This window comes from Trachurus japonicus, chromosome 10 (assembly GCF_045865225.1).
Source record: "Trachurus japonicus isolate A0001 chromosome 10, Traja_1.0".
In the NCBI taxonomy this organism is placed as follows: Eukaryota; Metazoa; Chordata; class Actinopteri; order Carangiformes; family Carangidae; genus Trachurus; species Trachurus japonicus.
This window is the reverse complement of record NC_140916.1, coordinates 13415255-13426227: the sequence shown is the minus strand read 5'-3', so window position 1 is coordinate 13426227 and position 10973 is coordinate 13415255. Positions and strand designations below refer to the sequence as shown.

The following is a 10973-nucleotide window of genomic DNA, read 5'->3' as shown; positions in this document are numbered from 1 at the left end:
ATGAATTGTTTGGAGTAGGCTATGTCTAATGAAAAAAAACAACAACTTTTAAACCTTTTTTATCGATTGATGAAGGTCTCTCAGACGATTATGATTTTGTTTTTGGACAAATATAATGAATTATTTGAAATTATTTCAAGATAAATTTAAAACACATCAGTGTTGTGTTTGTTGGTGAAAAGTATTTTGGTTAAAAACTACAGAGAAGTTACAGTGACTTCATTCAAAATATTATTGCAACATTACGTATGTGCGATGACAAGCGACGTAAGAACGTGCTCAGCGATTGGTCGAACTAATTCCTGTTTCCTGTCGTCCATTCACACACGTGAAGGTCAGGATCAGAGCCATAAGGCATTCATAAATACAGAAATATTACCCGTACGACCTCTCGTTAGCAAACCATGGACGGACAGGGAGCGACAGCCGACCCTCAGCTGCAGCAGTTCATCGAAATCGAGTCTCAGAAACAAAGATTTCAGCAGCTGGTTCATCAGATGACTGAGGTTTGCTGGGTAAGATGAGCTTTAAGCTAGCAGTGCAGGACAGCTAGTCGCCTTTTATTCTGTCTGTGGGTGTATCTAACATAAAATATGTAAAGGTTGTATTCACGGGTTTTATTTGGTGCAGATAAATAATGTTTGCTTACTAGGCCTGGACCGCATATGTGGCCGGAGCAGCCCGTGTGCTACTCGGTCACTGCAGCTTCCACCACTGATAAGCAACTTAAACACTGGTGGAAGAAGTAATTCAGATTCTCCAGACAACTTTTAACTTACAAGCACTAGTTACACTATAAGTAATTATGTAACAAAACTCCACTGTCAGTAACAGCCCTGCATTTGAGATGTAAAGTACAAGTAAGGTACATTATGTTCTGGAAATGTTTGTTTAGAGTAGCCTAAAACTACAAAATGTCTACAGTTATTGTCACACATTAAATTATTACTACTAATTGATGTCTAAAGTATTTTCAACTATTTCAGTTTGCTGCAACTAATGATTTTTGTCATTATTGATTAATCCCCTGATTATACTCTCAAGTGATTGTTGGTTTTGGGTGAAAGAAAAATCCCTTTTATCCCGCTAATAGTTAAAGCCTTGAAGAAAAAATACTATAATAGCCTAAAGTAAAAGCTTGAACAATGAAATGTTTGGCATTTTTGCATGGGAATTGTCGGGAATGATAAAAACCAATAATAAATCCTTGACAAATTGATTGACGGATCTATTCAGCTACACTTGTGGAGTAGTCTCAACAGTAACAGTATTTTTATGTTCTTTACACAGTATGTTTGTATTTAACTAATGAATAAAGTTACAGTGAAAAGTACAGTATGTCCCTCTTAAATGTAGTGGAGCAAGAGTATATGAAGCAGCTTCAGTAGTCCTGCACACGCCTCAAATTATAATGCAACATTGCTGAAGTAAAACAGTGTTGCATTCCTCATTAAAAATCAACATGTTCCTTTGGCCTGTTACTAAGACTCAAATGGTTTCTAATAATTTAAGTGGAGTGAAAAGAGACACAAGGTCACATTCAAATCCTTTGAAGACATATCCCACTGCTGAATGTGTATTCTTTTAACCATCTTCTTGAATGTTTGCATTGTGTCCTGGGGTCATATAAGCAGACAAGCTCTTGTATTAACGAGCTGCTGTACCAACATGTAGAGGTGAAACAATTAAGCAGTTTATCGCTGCTTATGTTACAACATCATACGTATGTAATCTGTAGGACTTTGGCTAAATTGTTGTGTCTCTGTCTCCAGGAGAAATGTATGGATAAACCCGGGCCGAAGCTGGACTCAAGGACTGAAATGTGCTTCGTGAACTGTGTGGAGCGATTTATTGACACCAGCCAGTTCATTCTAAACAGACTGGAACAGACTCAGAGGAGCCGGGGCTCGTTCTCCGAGACCATGTCAGAGTAAAAAGCTGTCACTAAAAGGACTGACAAGACACGCGGCCCTTGCTCTGTGACGAGGCCTTCTGGTCCTGACACAGCTGTCTGAATGTTGCAGAACTGTCTGATCAACTGGAAGAAGGAACAAGATGAAGAGTTAACTTGTGTTGCAAGTGCCTGAGAACGTACGAACTCTGGAAGTCCACAGATGTCTAGTGTTTTATTTGTCCTCCACTTAGTGGGACACAAGTATTGCGAAACACTTACAATGTGGTCCGTTACTGGCAGTGCCGTTATGTTGATTTTGTCAAGTTGATTGAATTCAAGCTGTTGCACCGGTCAGGGTGTCAGCTTGAGTTTGTTAATATCCACTGCTGTAACGAGTGGGCTAAGTGTCGGAAGCTGCAGAAAGATGGACACATCTGGGACATTCAACTTGCCAACTGTTTTTGACAGCCACAAGGACCTCACCTCACACACTGTTATAATGCAAGAAGACTGACAATGTCTAGACTGGAGAGGCATGATCAACATCTCAAGGTTGTAGACTGTACATATGCAATAAACAAAAAAAAAGCCAAATACTTTGGAAAAGCAGTCGAATATTGTTGTAGTTATGTTTTAATAATAAGCATTATCAAAAACAAAATGAGGTACCGTTACAGAGATATGTTACAGTTTGGCACGTGGTGGGAATTAATTCATACGGGGAAAGGACATTCTTTGGTGCAGTTTGTTTGAGGTATTAACAGTAATTCATCACAGGAATTATTTAAAGTTGTTCAACAACAACAGATGATTGAATTTAGGGCAAATAAATGTGTTGCCATAATTGGTCACAAATTAATCCATACATTTGTACAACACTATAAATAGGCCATCATTTTCAGTAACAGAAGGCACAGTTTGGCTTATGCAGGCTAGTATTAAATCTTCAGTAAATTAAAATTAACATCATAGTCTAAAAATTGTACACAGCAGTGCAACAGACATTCACATGTATAAACATTAAAACATTAAACTACCAACTAAAGGAAAAGGATCTGGATGTACCATAACATTAAATATGGATTCCAGTGTATTGACAGCAAAATTGTGCACATTTTAAGGCAACTTTGTTCATTCAGTGCATACTGCATTGTGAAATTCAGATTTAGTAAACGTGTAATACTGTAAAGCTGTGTTGTGCATTAAAGCTTCAGAATTGCAATAAGCAACACTTGGTGATAAGACTGTTAAGGAGCCCTCTGGTGCGTACCCCTCCCCACCTTTGAGCCTCCATCTCTTGGCAGCTTCAGCTCATCCTGCGCTTGGCTGTCATGGCTGGGAAGAGCCACATAAGGCTGGTGGCCACATAGAAAGCCTTGAGGACCCTTCCTTAGGTACAGCGGGAGGGAATCCCAGCTAAATGTAATGTCCTTGAAGGCGTGGAGGAGGAAGATCCCCAAAATGATGGTGAGGAACCCGCTAATTGTTCCCACGACTTCGTCAGTGGTCATTCTCAGCCATTCCTTGAAAAGGATAGCCGAGCAGGCCATGACAGAGGTGGTGAAGAAGACGTAGTATATGGGCGTGACTATGGAGGTGTTATAGATGTCAAGCGCTTTGTTCAGGTAACTGATTTGAATGCTGACACAGATTACCAGGCAGATGACTAAGGACCAGAACAGAGGTTCCTTCAGCACTGCTGTCCCAGCAAACAGCTCCTTAATGCCAATGCCCAGGCCCTTGACACAAGACACAGAGAGGGAGCCAATCACAGAGCAGATCAGGATGTAGACCAGCACATTCTTCTGTCCAAACCGCGGAGCCACAGCAAAGATAAGAACCAGGCTGCTTCCCACAACGCACACAGCAAACACAATGAAACCTAGTGGGAGCATTCAAGAGGGAGTTAGTAGCCTGGAAAAGATCCATCCACCCGTTATCAGGGATTTTAGTTTTCACAAGCAAGGTTAATCAGATCACACAAGTAAACTCTCACTAATCAGCCTCTCTCCGTACCTGGGTCTTTGAGCTTCTCGGCCATGGAGGCAAGAGAGGCAACCTCCTCTTCCTGCGGGGCGTGGATCACCATCACTGTGGAGCCCAAGACACACAGCAAACAACCAATCTTCCCATGCACGTTCAACCTTTCATTCAGAAAGTAAGAGGAGAGCACAGCACTGGAAAGAGAAGCAAAATAGCACAAATAGGCATTAATAATAATCATTTTGGTATTATCATCACCAACAGATCCCAAGAAAAGACCAAAACAAATGTGTTCTGGTTCTCAATGATCTGGGCACTTAAAGATGATGATATATGTTTCTAAATGTTGGATACTTTTACCCTTGTACGACTTGTTCAGAAAAAAAAAAGGAAATGCACATAACACATCTAAATTAAGACACTAGTAGCCTGTGTATGGCAGTTGCAAGCAGACATTACTTTGATCAGATTAAACCACCTCTATCTGTACACAGCTTGTTGTCTTCAGTTTCAATTCTCCACCCAAAGTTGAACCATTTCTTCCATCAAAATGCTGCTGTCCTCAAAAGGTTTTGCAAAATGGCAGGCCGGTTTATACATAACTTTTATTGCCGGGGTAACCAAACAGCACATCAGCGGCGCTACTATCAATAACCTGGATTTCTGTCAAATTCATTCTGCTGACTGGTCTACCAATAAAAACTAAGTCCTGTAGTGTGAATAGCTTTGTCTGATGCAGTTTATCTGATTTATAAAGAAAAGCAAGTCCTTACTCTTTTGCCAATATAACTTGTCATGAGATAAATTAAAAGGAACAAATGTTTTAGTCACACAACATTATGCAACCAGACTTATTATTTTTACTACTGAGAGAGCTCTTAGTGCAAATGATACTCTCACATTCCTGTATGGCACTAACAGCATGTTTAGATGTGTCAGTGATATGAAAATAAACATTAAGGATATTACCTCACAAGTACGCTGAGTGCTCCAAGGGGTGTCACCAGTGTGGCAGGTGCGAATGCGTATGCAGCGAAGTTGGCCGCCTCTCCTGCTCCCACTAGAACATAATCAGCATCACCATCAGTGTACAGAAGAAATACAGTGATGTTGCAGCTGTTGCAACCCACACATGTGCAAATGAGTTCCTTGGAGGAATGTGTACTTCTAAGATGCGATGTGGGTTCTAAGGCAAAGTCACCAGCAAAAATACCAAACCCACAACAGCCTCTTTTTCCCTTTGAGAAAACAAAGGCCACAATGTTTCAGGCCATGGCTGGTAGGCAGTGTAACCAACTAAGAAAAAAAAACCTCACCACCCACAGAATTTATTTCTGCGAATCACTCACTTACTTGAAATGAGCCCTGCCCACCACAGCCATTCCTTCAGGTAAGCATACCCCCCTTGACCTGTGGGACAGAGGAAAGGGAACTTGAATAGATGTCACAGTAACAATTACAGACAGTTGTTATAAATTTTTGCTCACAGACTCCAAGCTGGTCGCTAGCTTCAGTCAACAAGGCCCAACTTTACTTAAAAATGTACCCAAGCTGATCATGCCGTGTTATTATTATTGGCCTTATGAGTAAAGTTTACATAGGACTGATACATATATCTACTACACTCACTTAGACACCTTCCTGTTCAGTATCTGTTAAAAGTTTCCCTTACCTCTTTAGTGGTGGAGTGACTAAGGTATTTACCAAAGTGAACTATACTACCACTGTAAAGAAAAGGGAAATGCTGTACTTTTTTACTCAACTACATTTGTCTTACAGCCATAGTTAGTAATATCTTTACAGATTAATACTCTACACACAAATGATGCACAGTAACAGTAAGTTATGTAGTGGAGTTGAAATTAGCTTCAACAGCCAGCTACAATGAGAGACCACTGCTTACAGATTAGTATAATACAGTAGTAGGATATAGCTGTAATTGTATACACAATGATAGAGCTGCAGCAATTAGTCACTTTATCAATTGTTGACTGATGGAAAATTAATCAGCAAACACTTAAATAACCCACTGTTAATTCTTTTTTAGAAAGAAAACTGGTTCCAATGTTTTTCTTCTTCAATAAATCTCATAGCTAAAGAGGTTTAGACTGTTGATTGTTGTGAGAAACCATTTATTTTTATTTTAATACTTATACTATATTTTGACCCTATAATAGTTTATCTTTGGTTTAGACTACTAAAAGCTCACAGTAAGTTACCTGCTCGCATTGAACCTTTACTCGCCAATCGCAGCAGGCCTTTCTTCTTCAGGATGAAGCTGGCACCGATAAAAACACTGGAGCTCACCGCCAGTGAGAGACCGATGTAGAAGTCCAAACGGTTCACCTCCATCTGGAACGACAAGAACACGGCGTTGCTACGTTACGGGGTGGGGAAAAAGTCAGGAGTAAAAACTCAGCGTGTAGGAACTTTTCACGAGTCGACCAGCAACAGGCGCCCCATGTTTAACATCACATGACGGGCGGACGTTTCGCTGCCGAGAGGCTCAGCGTAGCCTGGCTTTTCAGAAACTAAGTTAAGATATCTCATAAAACGACAGACTGACGACCTCTCTAGCGTGAATCTGGCGAAGTTTTAACACTAGACAGTGCGCAAACTAAACAACAAACGGTTAGTGGAGTGTTTTACCTCCGTTGTCACGTCAACCCCATCCGCCGTAAGTGACTGGACAGCAGGAAGTGAAGCCGCTGATTGGCTCGGTCATGGAGGGGATGGACCTTGTTGACTTTTACTATTGCGACGGAACTACCGTACAGTACACAGCAAAATGTAGCTGGAGGGTTGAGGACACGGTCATAATTTAATATGAAGGCAAACAAGAGAAGACTGGAATAATAAAATATGCCCCCTGTCACTAACAAAGCAATTAAAGTGATGTATCGTCTTCTCAAAGAAGGTTCCACTTTCTAATATGGCACTGTTTATTACGCTGCAATTCATTTATATAGGCTAGTGGTTAATAAATCAGTAGCTAATGCTTTATTTATTAGTTTGTGGGAAAACCTTTGTCTGGACACGACTCATCACAGAGATCTCCGCAATAGACCCATTTACAAACTGCTTATTAGCATTTACATTTGACTACAGTCCCCCTGTCTTGTTATGGTAGAACCAGAACTGTATGTCTGTCATGCTTATTCCAATAAAGTTATTTGAAGTGAAAAAAAACGAGGAAAATGCTTACCTCTCTTTTTATTGTACAGTCTACGTTACCTCGTATGCCTGCAAACTTTTCCCGTAAATATTTCCTGCTTGACTAATTCATTACTTAGTATTTAGACAGCTCTAATGTCGGAAAAAGTTGAATAAAAGTTGAATAAATAAACGGAAGTAGTACGCGCCATCTCATTGGTGGATGTCACCATATACGTAACATATGTTCCAGCGTTTTTATTGGACGAGCAGTTGTTGTTTATAGAACCCGGAAGTAGCGCTAACCTTCACAAGCAAGTAATAACCTAACACATGTGTGGGAAAACAGGAGGCAAACAGCTAAAAGTTCAATGTCTTCCATTATTTTTGATCCATAACATTAATCGGGGCTACGTCAAGACCCTTCTCCGGTAGTGGTGCCGTTTTTCCGTTTATCTGTGACAACTAAATCTTTGAGCTAGCTGAATGAATAACTAGCACTTACCAGCTCATGTCTGCACGCCGGGAGTCAAGATCGCCTGGTGTCCAAGGATGAGGTCGCCTTTTCTTTTCGTTAGTCGAAGCTGTAGAGCTGTTCACGGACTGAGACAAAGCCCGTTTTTGTCACCAAATGCCGCTCCGTATAGACATGCCAGGGTCGCTGTGTTGAGCCATCAGTGCAAAGATGAGAGGAGTAGTTACTACATAACCACTCCCATCTTCTATGTCAATGCATCTCCCCATTTAGGACATCTATACTCAGCTGTGATAGCTGACTGCCTACACAGGTATAAGCTGCTCAAGGGCCTTGACTCAAAGTTCTCAACAGGTAAATCATCCAGTGATTAAACATACAGCTGCATGTTGCTTTTCTTGATAGCCACAGTCTTGGAGGTTTTGTTGCACCTATGTTAAATGTCATGGAAAAGTAATAGAGCTCACCTGGGAAGCTTTGATAGTCATTCTTCCCCCCTTTCAATTTTCTAGTCTAAATTCAGTTAGAAAATTACCAGATTATTTTTTGATAATAAATAATCATTTGTTGCACTCAAGTTCTGTATCATCTTGAATTTCAGGCACAGATGAACATGGCTTGAAAATCCAACAAGCTGCTGAAGCTGCAGGAAAAGATCCCCTGACCTTCTGCACTGACGTGTCCGAGAGATTCAAACATCTCTTCAGCAGCTGCAACATTTCGTACACAGACTACATAAGAACCACAGAGCAAAGACACCGTTGGGCGGTCGAGCATTTCTGGTCAGTGCTCTGCAAAAAAGGGCTCATCTATAAGGGGCATTACGAAGGCTGGTACTCCACACAGGACGAAAGCTTTCTCATGCCATCACAGGTCAGCGATGCTGTGGATTCGTCAGGGAGAGAGATTAAGGTGTCGCTGGAGAGTGGGCACAAGGTAGGTCAGGTTTATATAAATACTTAAGTGTAATATCAATATCTGTTCACCTGAGGCTGTTGTAAAAAAAAAAAAACCAATATATTTTGTAGCACCTTCAAAGCTATAAGGCACTTCACTGTTTTTGCAGGTGGAGTGGATGAAAGAGGAGAACTACATGTTCCGTCTGTCTGCGTTTCGGTCTCAGCTGCTCGACTGGCTCAGAGGAAATCCCCGTGCCGTACAACCTGAGCATTTCTACGAGACCGTTGTCCAGTGGCTGCAGCATGACCTTCAAGACCTCTCAGTGTCCCGACAGCGAAGCCGTCTGCAGTGGGGCATCCCAGTCCCTGGCGACCCTGAGCAAACCATCTACGTGTGGCTAGATGCTCTGGTGAACTATCTCACAGTAGCTGGCTATCCAAAAAATCACGACCAGTGGTGGAACGTGGCCCACCATGTTGTAGGAAAGGATATCTTAAAATTTCATGCCATCTACTGGCCAGCTTTCCTCCTGGGAGCCGGACTGCCGCTACCTCAGACCATACATGTGCACTCTCACTGGACGGCAGGAGGAAAGAAGATGTCTAAAAGTCTGGGCAATGTGGTAGATCCTCTTCAACGCTCACAGATGTTCACGACTGACGGTATGAGGTATTTTCTTCTGCGTCAGGGTGTCCCAGACTCAGACTGTGATTACACAGATGACAAAGTAATCAAGCTGCTCAACGCAGAGCTGGCCGACTCCCTGGGTGGTCTGCTTAACCGTTGCACAGCTCCAGCTCTTAACCCGGCCCAGATCTACCCTTCCTTCTGCCCTCAGTCCTTCCCAAGAGAACAGGGAGGAGGAGGCAGGGCCGTGGCTGAAGACTACCACATGTTGGATGCAGTGAGAAGTCTCCCTGCTGTGGTAGAACAGCACTATGATAGCATGCATGTGTACAAAGCTCTAGAGGCCATCACCGCATGTGTGAGGCTGACCAACGGGTTTGTTCACCGCCACGCACCTTGGAAACTGGACAAGAGGAACAGTGAAGAGCAGCGCTGGCTAGACACCATCACCCATGTCTCCCTTGAATGCCTGAGGATTTATGGCACGCTCCTCCAGCCGATAGTGCCAGAGATTTCTAACAAACTGCTTTCCAGACTCGGGGTGCAAGCAGCTGAGAGGAGCTGGGCAGCTCTGAGCTTCCTGCCGAGGTGTCAGGGTACGGACTGTCCATTCGAAGGGAGAGCACTAGGATCTGACACTGGAGTACTCTTTAGTCGCTTGGAAAGTCCAAAAGCAGATAAACCAAAACCTAACAGAGCAAGAAGGCAATAACATTTAAATTGTATTAGTAATTGTTTTTATGTTCACTGTGGACTGGTTCAGTTAAGAAATAAAACATTGTTCAACTGTCTTCATTTTGCTTTCAACTCTCAAGAAAGAACAGCTTATATCTTTTATACAGTCTCATTCTATGGTGAATAAGACTGTTTTTTTAGAGCACACATTTGATTTGTCATAGGAAACAAAACAAGCGGAGCTCATAGATGACAATGCATCCGTTTCATTTTAAGTACTGTATTTCAGAGAGCCAAGGCAGTGAGCAAGCAGGCTCAAAACCCAGACCACCAAAACTGATATGTCTACCTGGAATACAGGCTTTATATTATTTACATTAATTGTATCTGTGCTTGTTTCTCTATGGTGGCAGGTCAGACTGCTGTCAAAAAGATTAGGGGCAGATTTCACAGCGATAAACTAAAATATGGCTTGAACGTAATAGTCAGATCTTGCATAGACATCAAAATTCACCTGCTGCACAACCCAGAAATGTTCAGCAGCTGTTGAGTGACAGAGCAGGGAAAAACATGCAATCTGCTGCAGCCTCTAAAAACTCTCTCCCCATGTCAATGCTCTGTCCATAACAATATAAGTAACCCACAAACTATGAGTCATTTTCCTGTTATTGGGTGGCACTGGTTACCTTGGTAACATTGGCTCATTAAGATTGAACTTATATGGGAAAAAATAAGTCTAAACAAGTCTCTGGGTGTCTGGCACCTGAGCAGAAGTATACTTATAAAGTGAAAACACCTGTGTGGGCATGTCTAACTGTAGCTTTTGAAACCTTTTAATTTGAAATGATTGGAAGTGGTTTTTGCTTCTTGATTTTAAACATTTGTGTACCTGGTTATTTACAACAGATAGATTTGTTGATATAAAACAAAACTTACCTCTACAAGCTACACAGGTTGTGATGGTGTGAATGATGTGAAGGGTCCTTCAGTTAACTTCTGAAATTCTTCCACTGCTATGTCACAGACGTTTCTTCTTGATAGTAGCACTGTACATCTCTGCTAAATTTGGAAAAGTTGTCCATTTACTTATAATCACAACACAGTAAACTACAAGCATAGATGATTGAATGGATCAATTTTTCAGGTTGAGCAAGTCTGCACCGTTAATGTTATTAGTAACACCAGTGCGGTTCCTGCTGTGAGGAAACATCAGCTGTGAAAACGGACTAGTGTAGTAAAGCTTGCTGAACTGCTGCAGTAATAAGT

The 10973-nt window shown here is 41.7% G+C and overlaps 3 protein-coding genes across 3 annotated transcripts; 2 read left to right on the top strand and 1 right to left on the bottom strand.

Annotated features, from left to right (window-relative positions):
• The first annotated feature begins 290 nt into the window (after nucleotides 1–290).
• On the top strand, nucleotides 291–2207 carry timm8a (translocase of inner mitochondrial membrane 8 homolog A (yeast)). Its single transcript, XM_085789345.1, has 2 exons — nucleotides 291–515; nucleotides 1773–2207. Exons 1-2 carry the CDS (start codon nucleotides 405–407, stop codon nucleotides 1932–1934), a joined length of 273 nt encoding a protein of 90 aa, XP_085645471.1. The 5' UTR covers nucleotides 291–404; the 3' UTR covers nucleotides 1935–2207.
• Nucleotides 2208–2509: 302 nt separating this feature from the next.
• On the bottom strand, nucleotides 2510–6629 carry LOC146979506 (magnesium transporter NIPA2). The gene is made up of 6 exons (XM_085789344.1): nucleotides 6527–6629; nucleotides 6097–6229; nucleotides 5231–5287; nucleotides 4847–4937; nucleotides 3911–4071; nucleotides 2510–3776 (listed from the first exon to the last, which is right to left on the bottom strand). Exons 2-6 carry the CDS (start codon nucleotides 6227–6229, stop codon nucleotides 3142–3144), a joined length of 1077 nt encoding a protein of 358 aa, XP_085645470.1. The 5' UTR covers nucleotides 6527–6629; the 3' UTR covers nucleotides 2510–3141.
• A 685-nt stretch (nucleotides 6630–7314) lies between these two features.
• On the top strand, nucleotides 7315–10252 carry mars2 (methionyl-tRNA synthetase 2, mitochondrial). The gene is made up of 3 exons (XM_085789343.1): nucleotides 7315–7859; nucleotides 8107–8441; nucleotides 8572–10252. Exons 1-3 carry the CDS (start codon nucleotides 7583–7585, stop codon nucleotides 9742–9744), a joined length of 1785 nt encoding a protein of 594 aa, XP_085645469.1. The 5' UTR covers nucleotides 7315–7582; the 3' UTR covers nucleotides 9745–10252.
• Nucleotides 10253–10973: the final 721 nt, after the last annotated feature.

Excerpts from the sequence above, each read along its gene's own strand:
- mars2 (XM_085789343.1), top strand. The coding sequence starts at position 7,583 with ATGAGGTCGCCTTTTCTTTTCGTTAGTCGAAGCTGTAGAGCTGTTCAC. Across the intron at positions 7,860-8,106 it reads TGACTCAAAGTTCTCAACAG|GCACAGATGAACATGGCTTG; the intron begins GTAAATCATCCA and ends CTTGAATTTCAG. Across the intron at positions 8,442-8,571 it reads CGCTGGAGAGTGGGCACAAG|GTGGAGTGGATGAAAGAGGA; the intron begins GTAGGTCAGGTT and ends CTGTTTTTGCAG.
- LOC146979506 (XM_085789344.1), bottom strand. The coding sequence starts at position 6,229 with ATGGAGGTGAACCGTTTGGACTTCTACATCGGTCTCTCACTGGCGGTG. Across the intron at positions 5,288-6,096 it reads TAAAGGTTCAATGCGAGCAG|GTCAAGGGGGGTATGCTTAC; the intron begins GTAACTTACTGT and ends TCTGTCCCACAG. Across the intron at positions 4,938-5,230 it reads GTGGGCAGGGCTCATTTCAA|TGGGAGCAGGAGAGGCGGCC; the intron begins GTAAGTGAGTGA and ends ATTATGTTCTAG.
- timm8a (XM_085789345.1), top strand. The coding sequence starts at position 405 with ATGGACGGACAGGGAGCGACAGCCGACCCTCAGCTGCAGCAGTTCATC. Across the intron at positions 516-1,772 it reads AGATGACTGAGGTTTGCTGG|GAGAAATGTATGGATAAACC; the intron begins GTAAGATGAGCT and ends CTCTGTCTCCAG.